We start from the raw sequence: 15,227 nt of genomic DNA on the forward strand, positions 1-15,227 counted from the left end.
CAGCACCTGGCTTGGAGCACCCCTGTGTCCTACCCCGCTACTCAGCATTCCCCCCATGGCATCACCTGAGCCACCTCCAGCTCACCCAAGAGGCACTGAACAGGACAGTAATTTTGATACTTTTCCCATGTTCTTCAGTCTACATCCCACCCCTCATCATGTCAGTCCTCTTTCCCCTCCCCTGCAGCCCCCTGCACTCACTGCCTCCTGCCCGCATTGAGTTTCCTGGTGCTCCTCAGCACTGGCAAGCCCCTCAGCATGTGTCAGTCTGAAACTCATGGCAGGCGGTAGAAGAAAACAGAAGGGGAAGAAGCCCAGTGGTGCTGCCTCCCTTTCGGGAGTCCAAAGGGAAAACAACCGTCAGCTGGATGCAGGATGTTAGAGCCAGCAAAGAGCCTCTCCTTCAGTGCTGCAATTTTAATTGAATGTAGTGTGGGGGATTTTTAAATTTATTTTTTATTATTATTTGCCTCTCTGCGATGCCCAAACACCAAGCTCTGCTGTCACACTCTCTTTGGCATCACTTTTCACCTTGGGAGAAGGTGCAGGACCTCTCTCCACAGCTGCATGAGTGGAGGAGTTCTGGTAACACAAAGAGCCTGTACCTCCCTGCAATTCCCAACAGATTCACAAGGAACCATGTGTATAGCAGGAATATAGCCAGGCAAAGGAGGAGTGACATCAGCTCCTCACTGCCCACATAACCAGGGCCAGTAACAATGAAAAGCTCAGCTCCTGTTACTGCCTGTTGGCCATGGCCAAAGGATGAACAGGGACAAATCTGCATGTGATGCATCAGGCAAAGAAAGGCCCTGTGAGCAGTGTGGAGGGGAAAGACAACAGTTTTCTGGTATCCTATTTAATTTATTCCAACTTTATGTAGCTTGGCTTTCTTAAAAGGGAAGAAGGCAAACAAATAAGAAAACTTCCCTATTCCTAAACAAAACAAAGTACAAACTGCAGATGAGAGCCAGCATGTGCAAGTTTTATATGAAAAAGCAGAACACCCTCAGATGTTAACAGAAAACAGCATCATTTTTACAATCACTTGGTTTTGCACAGAGGTGTGTTTTCTTCTTTCATTTGCTCCCATTCATACACATCCACATATGCCCATCCCCAACTTTCCAAAGGGGGTTCTGCCCCAGTCTCCTCCACTGCCATGTCCAAACCCTTGCAAAGGCACGAGGGTCCTAATTTAATAAAGCCCACCTGTGCCCTTCACACTTCAGATCTGAAATGTGGGTCCAAGAATGGGGACAAGAAACAACAAACCATTTAAGAAAAGCCCAAGACATTTACTCCAGGGAGAGGGTTTTTGCGATTGCTCTATCAAGGACATCCATATTTAAAAAAAAAAAAAAAAAAAAAAAAAGGAAGAAAATAATAAAATCTCCTTGCTTAGGCAATAGGGAAGTTATTTATTCTCAGCATCAGTGTGTTCTGTACAGAAAGAAATCAACAGGTGAATTAACAGCAGAGACACATCTCTCCCAGTATCCCCACTATGTCCAGCACAAAACCTCTCAGAGCACCTGGAATCACTTTGATTTCATCTATACAAATGTGTGTGAGTGTGTGTCTGTGTGTGTTTGTATGTGTGTGTGTGAGTGAGGGCCTTTACAAAGCAAGATATATATTGTAATTTACTTACAAAAAGAAAAAGTTATGTGCTGAATAACAGATGCTCACTTCAGTCCCAAGCAAAAATGGAGGGAGAAGGGCAGCTGCTTGGGAACGCAGGTTTTAGATGTTTTGTTTTTTCCTATCTAGAAATAAAGAAAAAATGAATGACAGAAAGAGAGACATTCCCTGGCTTGTTATCCTAAATCTACACACGCATCCTTCCACCCAGCCTCGGCAAGTTCATTTTAGCTCCCTCGGCATAAGCTGATCCTAAGAAATACTGTGCAAAAGCCCTTCAAATCCCTTGGAAAAACAAGCATTTAGCTTTGCTATCACCCAAAGGCCCCGTGCTCCCACACCAGTGGCTGAAGCTGGGCCCCTGTGGAGTTGTCTGTGCCCCAGCACAAGGAAAGGAAGCACCCAAGAGTGTTGTTAGGGGACAAGGTAGCACTTGTCTCATCTTTAGCCCTTTTCCTCACTGCTGCTTCCTTGGGTAACACATCCCAACTATGGTGATATGTTCAAGCTGGGAATCCAGGGTCTTTCTTCCTTTCCTCCCTCCCACACCACATCCCATGCCAGGACTGTTGGCTGGGCTGGGGCACTAGAGACTGACTGGCAGGACACAAGAGGCAGGTGACAGTATTTACAGTCTTTGGTCTTGGGGAAGAGAGAAAAAGAGGGGAAAAGGCTGGGCTCTTTCGTTTTTTTTACCCTCTCCCACTCATAGCAAGGGGTTTTTTCCCCAGGGAGGGGTCAGGGAGCACATGGCACTCTGTGCTGGAGGGTGCAGAAAGATGCCACAAAGCAGCAGGGAGGGCAGGGCTGCAGGGCGAGGAGCAAAAAAGACCAGTTCTCTGGTTTATGTTGGGTGAAAGACTAAGAAAGCAGTCCCTTCTTGCAAACCCCCCACCAACTTCCCCTCCCCTTATCCCTCCCCTCCCCAGGAACCAGGCAGCTGAGGAAGGAGGGCAGCACCCAGTCTCTTCCAGAGCCTAAAGAGACACGCTGAAACCCATTTAAAATCCAGCACTGGGGCCACAGTGAGCCACCTCCAGCCAGCAAGATCACATCTGTCTACTGGCTCCGCAGGGCGTGCGCTCCCCTGTCCTCCTGCTCATGGGCTGTGTAGAAGAGGTGGCACTCGGGGTCCCCGCGGATGGTGGGTGCACCCTGGATCACCTTCCCATGGATGGGGTCCACACACCAGCACTCGCCACGCTGCCCATTCACTGACATCTTGCACTGCATGGAGAGGGACAGGACATGTGTCACAGTCAAGAGAAGGACAGAACAAACCACTTCCCAGGTCACCAGTCCAAAGCCCCAGCACTGGCAGAGCTGGCGTTTCTCTGGTGATCTGGCACTAGTTTAGATTCAGGCAAAATCCATGGGATGCTGTACTCAAACCCCCCAGGGCCTGTGCTGCACCAGCAGTGTTACTCCAGCAGTCCAGGGTGAGGGCTGAACCTCTTTCCTCAGGGGCTGTGCCAGGGACCAAGAAGCCAATTCTAATGAACCAGAAGGACAAGTGTTCCTGAAATGCAACACCCTTTGCCAACTGTGGATGAAAGCATCCAAAGAGACAAAGATACCTTGGGAAAGAGGGATGAGACAGACTGACAGAGGAGCTGTATAAGATTCTTCTCACCTGCAAGACTGTTTGTTTTGGTTTGTTTTTTTTTTAATTTAATGCTTCTGATGAAGGGGTAGAAGTAGCCCTGAGTAAAAGACATAGCCATGAAAACAGCATGGGTCCCCTCCAAAGGCTCAGCTATAAGGAATCCTCATATCCACGTACTATTCATAGATAACTTCAGTCAACCATGCACCAGCTGTTGTTCCTGCTGGTTTTCCCATCAGTTTTTTCCTGTTCCTCAGCCACTGACACCTGGTGGTTTTGCATGAATGAAACCAGAAAGTCAGAATTCAGACACAAGCTTTCTCAGTTCTTGTGGGTCCCATAAATACCTTCAGAAGCATGCTGCACTCCAACCCTCACCCTGCCTGGAAGGAATCCCTCCTGGAGCTGAGGGACCAGCCTTGACTTGTGGAGGAAAACCAGTACACTAGAAACCCTCCTGACTCCCAGAAGTGCCTTCTGCTTTGTCTGCAAGACTGGTCAGTATTCAGTCCCTCTCTGCTTTTCTCCTGCAGCAAGGCCCAGACAGAACAAGATGTGGCTCAAAGTTCAAGAAAATAGACCTGGACAGATAAGCAGCTCTTGTGGGGAAAACTAAACTGATTCTCCATCTCTGGATTGCCCAGAGTCTGTGTGGATGTGGATTTCATCTCCACTTGCAAACTAGTGGCTGCAGATGTAGAGGGGTGTAACTAAACCTGTCCGTGCCATGTGCAGCGTTTTCTATTTACCCCACACCTCATATCACGCACAGGGTCTCAGCCCAGCCCTGAACTATGCATGTTCTGTGTCTGCACATGGTGGGGCAGACAGTGAGCCAAGGGCTGCTGCTGGAAGCACAGACAGCCCCAGAGCCCCCACTCTCCCCTCTTACCTGTTTGAGATTGTACAAGCCATGCTTGTCACAGTTGGGGATGTGAAGGGAGTAGAGGTGCTCCAGGGGCCCTCGCTCATCTGGCAGCCGCATGGTGGAGATGCGTTCCAGGACCTGATCCAGCTCCTGCTGACAAGGGGTCTGAAAACAGCCCAGAAAACAGAAAAAAAAAAGTATTATCAGGATAATGGTACCATTCAGCATCAACACTGTGGACAATGGTAACACCAGTAGGGATGAACATATGTGCATCCCTAAATACACAGGTTTGCCCCTAGGTCCTGCTCCAGAGTTCACCTCCAGGCATCCAAAATCAGAGTTGTGCATAGACACGCAAGTCTCCCATGTACCTGACATGGCCAAGAGCCAACATAATACCAGGTCCCAAGTCGTGGATACAGAGGAGAAACCTCAGAGAGGCTACCATGGCTCCCAGTGGTGGTGGCAAGTGACATGAAGCAGGGCTAGTCTGGACAGATCAGGAGGGTTTCCATAAGCATAGCCCAGAGCACACACCTGTGATGCAGTTTTGGCCCAGAAGTACAACTCAAAAGCATGTGAGACTCCATGAGAGTGGAGAGGAAGACCTGGGAATGGGAGTACCCCAAGCCAGCCTCTGGAGGCATCCTGCTTGCTCCACAGCTCCCAGACAGGGCTTCCACCCAAGGCAGTGTGGTTGAAATATTCCTGATGTGAGGCAAACTAAGTCCACACCTTTCTGCTTTTGCAGTGGATGAGGGGTTTTTTTGCAAAGAAGCAGCAGTAGTGTGTGAGCTTTCAAAGCTGATGGTGCCTGCTTTTTATTTTGAACTTCTGTTTTGCCAAGTCTTTGGAAGGCATGAGGACTCTTTTAAAGCTCCCTTCTGTCCCCGTGCTCCCCAGATATTAATATTCTGTATGTTTACAGGGACGTATATCGTGGATCCTTTGGGGTGGGTTTCAATCTCCATCCCCATTCCCATCCCATCTAGTTGCCTTGATCAAGCTTCCCACTAGAGGGAAGCCACGGACAAGAACTGGATAACAGACAGGGACAGGCAAGTAGACTGGGAGGTCTTAGAGCACCCTCCCTGCTACAGGACAGCCACACAGGTCATCCTCGGGGCTTGTGGCCTCCTTTAACCTGAACTGGGGCTGCCCTGCAGCAGGCAGATAGCCCTGCTTCTGGCCCCTCAAATCCCTTTTGGCCATGCCAGATTAGGAAAAAAAGGTGTGAGAAAGCCAGTCCATGGGCAAAGGGCATGCCTGCACTCCTGCAGAGGTGAGTGTTGAGCCAGCAGAAGCCCCCCTTCCAGAGGTGAAGCTGCAATGAAAATAATGCCTCCTGACCAGCATATTGAAGTTCATCAGATGGTGTGTTCAGCCCCAGCATCAGGCCAAAAATGTTTGCTTCTCCCCACTTTTTTCCTTCAATTATTTTTTTCTGTTTTTAAGACAGTTTATTGCAGATTTCACTGAGGATTTGCATTCAGCATTTCCCAGTGAGCCCACAGCCGCCCCCCTTAGCTCCCCACAGCCCTGCCCTCTCACCCTGCCCGTCGACAGCCGTGACTTTTTGGAGTCCTCGTGGTTGTGATGGGCCTTGCTGACTTTGCCCATCTGCCGCTGCTGCTCGTTCACCTTCTCCCTCATCACTGCCAGCTCCTTCATGCCCGTCTTCATGGGCTTCCTCCCTCCAGCTCCACTCAGGATCCCCATGGTGCCATCCACATGGTTCTCAGCGAGAATGCTCTCAGAGCGGTCATCACCATTATCTGCAGGAGAGAGGGCAGACAAGGAAAGTGTCCAGCTCAGTCAGGCGCTGCCTCACATGTTCATCCTGCCCTGGATCATTTTCAGACGTGGCTGGTTACCAAGCCATAAAATCTTTGCATGCAAAAATTTTAAATTGCATTATCCCTTTCATCTGGAAGGTGAGAATAGATTCTTTCATTCTGGAGTTATTACCACTCTAAAAGACAGTTTAGAGAGCAGGGGAAATCGCTGCTGGAGAAGTTCTTTCTGGCTTTTCTGTGACCTTCTAAATTACTTCCCAAGAATGCAATTTTCCCATCAGAAGTCCAGTTGGATTAGAGATGCCAAGTGTACTTCAGCTCCAACACTTAAAACCACAGTGATTAGTAACAATACCTTGACTCCATCTGTCATCCCCCAGAGTATCTCCAGGAATACTTACTCAACATTCATGTGCTAAAATAAATTCTCAGCTCTGCTTTCAAAAATACCTCACCTCTGTACCGAGGCCATGTGGCCACCCTAACATCCTCTGGAGATCCTGCCATTTCAGAGATCAACATCCTTGCCATACCATCTTTCCCATTGTCTCTCATATACTGTGTTACTCATTTAGCTTCTACCTACTACTGCATTTGTTGACAGTGGAACAGTCACAACTCTGCCACTGCTAAACGCCACAAGATCCCAGCTAGTTCAGCCATTTCAATCTGGGAAATGGGAAATCTGGGGATTTCTGGACTTTTTCCATCTCCTCTGCTCTGTGCTTTATGCATTTTCCCAATTCACCAGGAATTTGTGAGAGCAAACCTTGCCACATCAGGACATGATGGTCACAATGCTGCAGCCACCAGTCTCTTTGGACTTTGCAGTGGCAATGAGGAGAGATCTCAAGTCCTCTGTTTGCTTCAAACACCTAGGAGGTGACAGCTGATCACTCCTTTTTGCCTGCTCTGATCTGGCTGAGAAAGCACAATCTAACACTATAGTTAAATATAATATTGAAGCTAAGCCTGAATTAAGCCGGGACTTGAAGCAAGACCTCCAGAGGTCCCTTCTAGCCCAAATTAGGATTGAACCCACATATGCACATCACTTCCCAGTGCAATAACCCAGGCCAGGCTTTTTATGTCTCTGCATGTATCTCTGTACACAAAACCTCTCCAGCAGCTCCATAGGTACTATACCAGGGGACAGACCAGGCTGTTCTGGTGATGGTGACAAATAGGAAGTGTCTTTCAGTATATTGCCAAGGAAGAACTGTAGCACCCAAATTCCCAGCATCAGGACTCTCTCTGGCCCCTCCAATTTCCGCTTTCCAGCATTATGGAACTCAGGCACTTATATAGATGTAAAGAAATCATATCAAACTGTGCATGATGGAGGGCAAGCAATGCTTTAGCTCACATAACAGTGCTTAATTTATAGATCTCTCCTGCTTCTCAGAGGATCAAGCATACAGAGCATTTACAGATGTTAACAGTTCCTTTTTTCAGAATCTGCATGATGTTGTTTAGCCCTACTGTCAGCATAGCCCTACTGTCATGACATAGCGAAAAATTATAATAGAAAGCGTTTTATTTCTACCACAGCTTTCTAAGCTCTTTTCAGGTATTACAACCCCAAGCTTACAAAGAAGAAACTGCAAGAAGAGTTTCATCTGAATTCACTCAGCAAACATGCAGCTGCCTGATGACAGGATGGCCCAGGTGGGCTGGATCAAGGAGCCATCCAGCCCAGCATGCCATTCATGAGAGACCATCAGCAGCTGCTTGGGAGCAGAAGGACCATTCCCAGTCTGTGCTACAGACCAGCAGTAAGAGCACTTTTATGGCTGAAGACTGCATCTGATCCACAGGATTGAAAAGTCACCAAAAGACTCAGCCCTCAGTGGATTTGTCCAGTATCTTTTTGAACTTCTTCATGATTTCCAGAAATACTAAATGCATTTGGTCTGCAGGTTTTTAGCTGCTTAGGTAGCAACTGAAAAGCAAACATGGGGCAAAACCAATCTGGCAAAGCCCATTACTTTCCTCAGTTCTGGTTCCAGATGAGAATTGAGACCAGGTTTGATAGCCAGATGGGCAAGCTCAAAGTCTAGGCTGCTGTCTGGTGATTGCCATCTGGCCATCATCCTAGGAGTCAGACAAGCAATATTTTGAGCAGGAATATTCTGTTTATACACCAGTCTCCCCATTAATTAGAAACACATAGTGAGAAGAGAGAAGGCCATGAGGCCGCCTTTAGAGAGAATCAACTAAAAAAGCACCATGAAGAGATGGGCAAGGCTAGAGAGGCAAGGCTGGCTTAGGAGAGTTTTAGCCTTTTGACCTCTTTTGTGCTCCTCTCCTTGGTGCCCCCCCACATTGTCAACAACAGCAGAACAAGGGCAGCAGCAGGACAGATTCTCAGACACACTGCAGTCCTCTGCTTCATTCAGAAAAAGATGGTACAAACTAACAGAAAAGCAGCAAACTGGAAGTGATGTCTTCCCCCATCCATTCTCACTCCTTCCTGCCTCCAACTAAAATATATAGACATCTGCCCAAATAAGCACTGTGCTAGTAAATGCAGGCGAGCTGGTAAGCCTCTTGTCGGCTGATTCATTCACAAAACCTGCTTCTGATAATATTTTTGTTCATTTTTCTCACTTTCCAATGCTAACAAGTATCAGCCCAAAGAAAACCACTGATGGGAGTGGAGTGTGCAAGTCAATGTGCGTGAACACACCCAGGGACAGGAGAGATTGGTCTTGGCTCCCAAGACACCATCACAGGAGCAAGACTGGATCAGCAGCCAGGAAGGTCTAGCTGCTATTGACTGTAAGCTCTCCTCTCTAAGGCCAAGTCAGCCACGGTGAGCCATGCCTTTGACCCTGCTGCCAAGCTGGATTGGTCCACCTGGGGCTGATGGCAGAGCCCCATCGCAGCTTTTCCCTCTCCCAAAACTGTGCTGCTCTTAAGACAAACTATCCTGACTTGGAGCTTCCAGAGGTGGCTTCATCACAGGAGAAGGGAGATGAGACAGAAGAGTTTGGCCCCATGTGCAGAGCACCAGCATTTCTTTCAGGACAAGCTGCATGCACAGGAGTGGGCTGAGCATCAGGTGTGATGGACCACATTTGAAAGAGCAAAAGGGCTGGGGAGCAACAAGAAGAGTGGAGATAAAGACTCGAGGTCAGGACAGCACAGAGCATGACACAAGCTAAATAACCCTCTTACAACCAGATAAAGTTTTTTAATGTTACCCAAAAGCTGCAAGTCATGCTTGTTTATTACAATCCATGAACTAATGAAGGCACCTACTGCCCCTACTAGCATGGGATGGGCAGGTATGTAATAGCCTCAAGACACAGAGCCCTAATCTGTCTGTCATCCTGACCAACGCCCTTTTGCTGACCAATTTCAATTCACACTAAATATATCTGTAAGGGAGTGGTGCCAAACTCCAAAACAATTGTTTTATAGTTCTTTCTTATGGCATGTGGAAAACATCTCCTGTGTTATTTCAGATCAAAAGGTAGAGAGCTTTGTGCAGGGTGGGACAAATGTGGCAGGAATCTAAGCAGATAGCTGAAGTTCTCCTGAATGCTGATGCAGAGTCCATGAAACACCTCTTTACTTGCCAAGAAAACGATTTCTTTATGGCCTTTTTCAAGGAAAATTCCCATTTGCTTCAATGGGGCGAGGACTTGGCTGAGGAAAAAGCCTGTTCAAATGGCCATCAGTTGACGTCTGTAGAGAGCTGCACCGTCTCGCCAACATTCTCAAAAGCAACTACCAATTTCCAGTGCTAAAATTTTCGGGAATCTGGTTTGAGACCTCTAGGCACCTTTGCCGAGACAGCTGAGAAACAGAGGGGCTGAAAAACAACCTGTCACTTCCAGAGCTATGAGAAAAAAATGTACCACACAAAAAAAGGCAGCTGCCTCAGGTTAAAAATATATTTTTATCCCTTTGAAGAGCCCTGAAGCGTATCTGGGCAGCAGAACAGGATGGAGCCAGTAGCACTCACTTAGCACAGGAGAGCCAGGCTCTATCACGGGGAGCACACACCATGCCAAGGACCGCAGCCGCCCTCGCCAGTGCCGCTCCTGCTCTCTCTGCACTTGCTTTCCTTCATCAACAGCTTGCCCAGCGGGTTTCACGTGCATTTGCTTATCTGCCCAGGGTGTTTGTACAGTGTTTAAATGCTGATTAAGGTCCCAGACCCACAGAAAGTTTCACCCAAGTAGCCTTCAACACCCTGCCTGAAACCCCACTATCTGGGGGTCCCAGCTGTGTCCTGGGCTGGACAGGGCTTACATCTCCCTCCCACAGCAATCACAGCCTCCATTGGCCAGCACTTTCCTTCTGGAGATCTCTAAGGGCTTTGCAGTTCATTAATTACCCTGAAGACAGAAAGGTGTTCATCCTGAATTGCACATGGGTTAAAGAAAAACAAAAGAAAAAGGCACAGAAATATTTGAGAGTGCTGCCCAAAGTCATGCATGGAATATATGGGCAAATCCAGAAGCTCAAGTCCTGGCCTGGCACTGCACCATGTACAAGAGTGAGCACACTTGGGGTTGCAGGAATGCAGCATCCATGAAGAGATTTTTCACCCTGAGCAAGTGTAATCTGTCTTATCTAGGTTTGGGAGGTTTTTTGCATCTTTTAGCTTTTTGTGTCTTCAAGTTCTATCATTTCAACATAATTTAAATGCCTTATTGCTTGCCACACTTTTTATTTTAAAGAGCAGAGCTGCCTGACCCAGGCTGCCAAGAAGCCAGTGCTTGTCCTGTGCAGCCTGAGAGCAGACAGAGCCTTTAAGCCTGACCTTTCATATGCACAACAGTCCCACTGGAAGAATTACTTGTAGGAAGGTAGGTAAGGAGCAGACAAACCCCAACCACAGCCCCCCGTGACCTCTGCCTCATCAATCTGCAAAGTACTACAAGAAGAGCCCTGGGCAAAGGTGCAACAGCTCTGGTGTGTGTGTTATGACTTGGAACTGAGAAACCTCCAGAAAAACTTTGCCAACAAGGATTATACTGGCATTGCGATTTCCTCACAGCAGGAGCTGCCAAGAACAAAGCCCACACCTACGCCCAGGACCTCTGGCCCACACCCTACCCCCAAAAAGGACCCAGGGTTTGCTGATTAGCACTGCCAACCTGTAAAGCACTGAGCCGTGGCACAGCATCCATCCACACTCAGCTGGCAGCAGAGGGAAAATGTGGGAGCACCAGTTCATGGTCTGGCCCCATCATCATCACGTCAGTCTGGATGCAGCTGTCCAGAGGCAGATGAAACCAAAGCACCCACTCAAGTTTCACTCTTCACTTTGCACAAAAGTGCATCTGGAAATGCCACAGAGAGAGCATAAGCAATGGGCTGTGTAGGAGAGGGAGAAATGGGAGAAGGGCACAACATCAGAGAAGCAGCATCACCGGCCCTGGAACAGCACCTCTCACAGAAGGCAACCATGGATGCTCAGGGGAGGGGCAGAAAAGACAATTACAAAGTAATTCTTGCTCTGCTCTCCTCCTGGCCATCAGCAGCTCAGAAACCAAAGCTATTTCATCTAGACTAGGTTTAACAGCCATTGACAGACCTAAGAGGGAAAAGCTGTGCATGACCCCTTCTGGATTCAAGTACAGGGACACCCCCATATTGCTTGCTGTCCCCTCTCCTCAGCCAGCAGCCTGTTCTGCTTAGCCTCATCCAGTTCTGCACAGGGAACATGTCATGTTTAAGCTGTTGATTTGGTTTCAAAGGACTTACAAGTCCAGAGGTGTCTGTGCCACCCAGCTTTGCAAGGACTGGCCTGAAGATCAGCATCCCAGTCTCTCGGAAACACAGGCTACCATCATGGCACACGATCACTTCAGAGCATCTCTCCATCTGCTGAAGAGCTCCCCGGGACTCTCTGTGTGCCTGCACTCCCAGGGTTATTTCATCACACCAACTTGCTCAGTATCAGTGAGGAATTGCACACCACAGCCAGAAAATTCCCACATCAGTCTCCAAGAGCTTGCTTTACCTCTGTGATAAGCTGTCCACAAAGCACTCTCACATCTCCTGGGGCCAAAAGCCCTGAGGGCTCTGCAAACACCTTTTTTTTTTTTTTGCCATGAGATCTTTTCAGCCCATCTCTACTAGCAGGGAGGGCAGGACTGGGGAGGGAACAGGGAACGGCATGTTCTGGCCAGGGGTTGCTTAGCAAGCTCGTCTCCCTACCCTGAGCAGCTGGCACTGAGGGGTGATCCAAGGGGCACCCAGTGCTTTCCTTTGACTCTGGCATCCTACAGGAAATGCTTTATGCTCCTCCAAAGTGCCAGGGACACTGACTCCAGGCAGCACAGCTTTCAGCAGCTTGCTTTGCTCTCTTTTCTCTGCCTATTCCTGGTGGCTGGAGAGCTCAACTTTCCTTCTTCCATCCACCTAGGTCCAGAGCCAGAGGAAAACCTCTTACCACTGCACAGTGTCCCATAGCACACCTGTGCACGTCTGCACACAAAGCCCTCCAGGACCACGGAACAAGCAATGCTGACATGAAGCTGATGTCAGATGAGGATAGAAGAGGGACCAAGGTGTCCCTTCCCCCAGGCTTTACTTCAAACAGTCTTTTTTTTTTTTTTAACCATGTTTGTGGACTGGTTTCCCAAGGATACAGGACTTGTGCAATTACACAGCCTACCTCTGTGTTTCTGCATGTATGTTTGTATGACTGCCTGTCTCCCTATTAGCTCTCCTCCCCCTCCACCTCTCAATATATCTACAAACACGTCAGCAAATGCCAACTGCATCTCAAACAGGAACACAATTCACAAAAATAGTAAGTTTCCACCATTTCATGGAAATGTGCAACCAGGCTCAAGAGAGACAAAATAGGAGGGTTTGTTTTGTTAGTTTTCTTTGCAAATTATTTGACTGAAGGGCTGTGTAGCACATTATCAGTCCACTCTGTGCAGACCCAGCAAAGCACAAATCACCGCTGGTCTGCTCCAGCCTGGAGGTCTGCTCCAGCCCTCCTCCTGCCAGCAGTGAGCCTGCACGTATTATTTGCAACATCCTGCTCTCTCCCGCACCAGCTGTTCACTGTGTGCCAAGAATGGTGAGAATCCTGTTCAGGACCCTCAAAAATGCAGGAGAATGCTTCAAGTCCCTTCATTTACCAAGCTTCCACTTACAGTCCTGCTTTTCTTTCACAGCTTCTCCCGAGAGTGGAGCTGCTGTGCATCCCAGTGCACACCTACAGCAGAGACACTCTGGACTTAGCTAAAAGCTGAGGCTGAGGAGCCAGAGGGTCTCATCTCATGGCTGATGACAGTGTTTTTGTGCAGGTACTTAACTCAACATGTGTGAAGGCAGCGTGCTCAGGGGAAAGACCTTTAACGCGTTTGGAAGGTTTTGCTGAGTGAGGCTCTCTAAGCTCCCTGCCACCATAAAAGCATTCCCCCTTGTCAGTGAACCGTATCTCAGCCTTTTCAACACAGTTCTACAATTAGCCCTCTGCAAAGCCCCAACCTTCCCAGCAGAACCAAATGAATTAACTTGAAAACACTTCCAGCTTAAATTAATTGCACTGCAGCTTCCCAATTTGACATTGACCCTGTCTGTAAAAGCCCCAGAGTAGTTACTATTTAGTCATTAGGGGCTTCTGCCTGAATGAAAGAAGCCATTAATCCTACCAGACCAAGTCTCTGCTCTCCTTCCCTGCTCACTCACATGCATCTGTGTGGTCTTCAGGCACCCCAAAAAGCCTGAACCAATTTCTAGTATAAGATCAGCACCTAAATCCTTGGTTCCTATGAATTTCCAGATGAAAAGTGAATCACAAAACTACCTTATTGATTTCCTGTAGGTTTAACTGCTGTGTTTGAATTACCTGTATTTCCTCAATAGAAACATGGGCTCATCTCTAACCCCAAGTCCAAATCTGTCAGGGGTTTTGCACACCACAGTCTGGAGTATGCAAGCACAGGAGAGTTTTCCTTACCACAGCCTCCATGAGTGTGCCTGCATGTTCATTACTATCTAGATGATGTCTGTTTGGCATTGGGCTGCTGCACCTCTCTTTCCTGCAGGAGAGCCAGATGCTGCCAGAATGACAGGAGCTGTGAATCTCAACAAGGCTGATTCCCAGGTATACGCTCTGCAGCCGGCCAGGAAGGACTGATGAAGGACTTATGATCTGATGGACACAATCACAAACAAGAAACTCTTCAAAATCACACTAAATGTTTCTGCTTCCATCACATATTTCGGGAAAAATTATAGTATATAGGACCTTTTCAGACTATTGTCCTACGTTTAATTTGTTACCTTTATAGGTGCAGGCAGCAACAAGCAAACACCATGCTAGCTAGAGACAGACTGCCAAAGATCAGTTTGAACCTGCAGAAAGATGGACTACTAGAGGAAGTACTCACATCTGTCCATGTCTCTTGGATAGGGTGCTTTAGCCAAATATAAGACATCTTGCTTCAAGGAGAGGTGGCTGAAGGAAATTTTGTGGGTTCTTTCATATAAGAAGCTAAGGGAGATAGTCTCTGAAAATGCCCTCCGCCTGTTCTGGCTCCTCAAGGATTGACAAAAGCTCACCAAAAAGATGTCCTCTGGCTCTGGAAGCCCAACGGCAATTCACTGATTTGTGAGTAACCATTTTGTGCCTGTTCACAACCCCCATCAGGATCAGTGGCTGGTGGGGAAGTGGCTCTGGACACAGCATGAGCAGAGGAGCCTATGGCAGAGTACTGCACCATCTGGGAAGGCTGTGTGCAGCACAGCCAGAAGTCTGACCTTGGACCCTCAAGAAAGGTGGAAAATTCCTCAAAACTAGGAAAAAAACCCCAATCAAACAAAAAACAACCCACAAATAAAGCAAGAAAACACTTAAAAAACAAAAAGGTACTTCATCCTGCCTGTGAGAGCCATCTCTCACCTATCTCTGGTATTGCTCTGCTCCCTTCTCAGCCACATTGGCTTCTCCAGTTATTATGCATACAAATGGAATGAACTTCAGTCATTCGTATTGCTAGTTTTTAAATAACATCTCACTTTCCAAAGTCAATTTTCCAGACAGCAGCTGAGGCTCCCCTCACCACCCACCCAAATCTGATTGCACATTTCCTAAAAGTCTGCCTTTTTCAAAACACACTATTATTACTGTATTTTCTCCCAAACTTCTCAGAAACTCTGCCAGAGCCCAACAGCCAATACCATCAGTGTCACCTTAAGGTCTGCTGGACCCACTGTCCCCATGCAGCCCCTGAGCCATGCACCAGCCCTTAAAGCCAACCCTGTTTGCTTTTTCCCCAGAAACCTGCCTGTTTCCCAGGCACAAAGCACAGGTGCCTCCAAGTAA

General features: G+C 47.9%; 1 protein-coding gene across 1 annotated transcript in view; it reads right to left on the bottom strand.

The window, feature by feature from the left end:
• Positions 1–964: 964 nt before the first annotated feature.
• IGFBP2 (insulin like growth factor binding protein 2) overlaps positions 965–15,227 on the bottom strand; it is a 56,479-nt gene continuing 42,216 nt past the window's right edge. Inside the window, exons 2-4 of the mRNA XM_036386361.2 lie at positions 5,673–5,896; positions 4,143–4,283; positions 965–2,871 (exon numbers count right to left, since the gene is read on the bottom strand). Coding sequence (XP_036242254.1) covers positions 2,704–2,871; positions 4,143–4,283; positions 5,673–5,896 — 533 coding nt within the window. The 3' untranslated portion in view covers positions 965–2,703. The remainder of the gene's footprint in view (positions 2,872–4,142; positions 4,284–5,672; positions 5,897–15,227) is intronic.

The sequence above is a fragment of the Molothrus ater genome, chromosome 7, assembly GCF_012460135.2.
Source record: "Molothrus ater isolate BHLD 08-10-18 breed brown headed cowbird chromosome 7, BPBGC_Mater_1.1, whole genome shotgun sequence".
NCBI lineage: Eukaryota > Metazoa > Chordata > Aves > Passeriformes > Icteridae > Molothrus > Molothrus ater.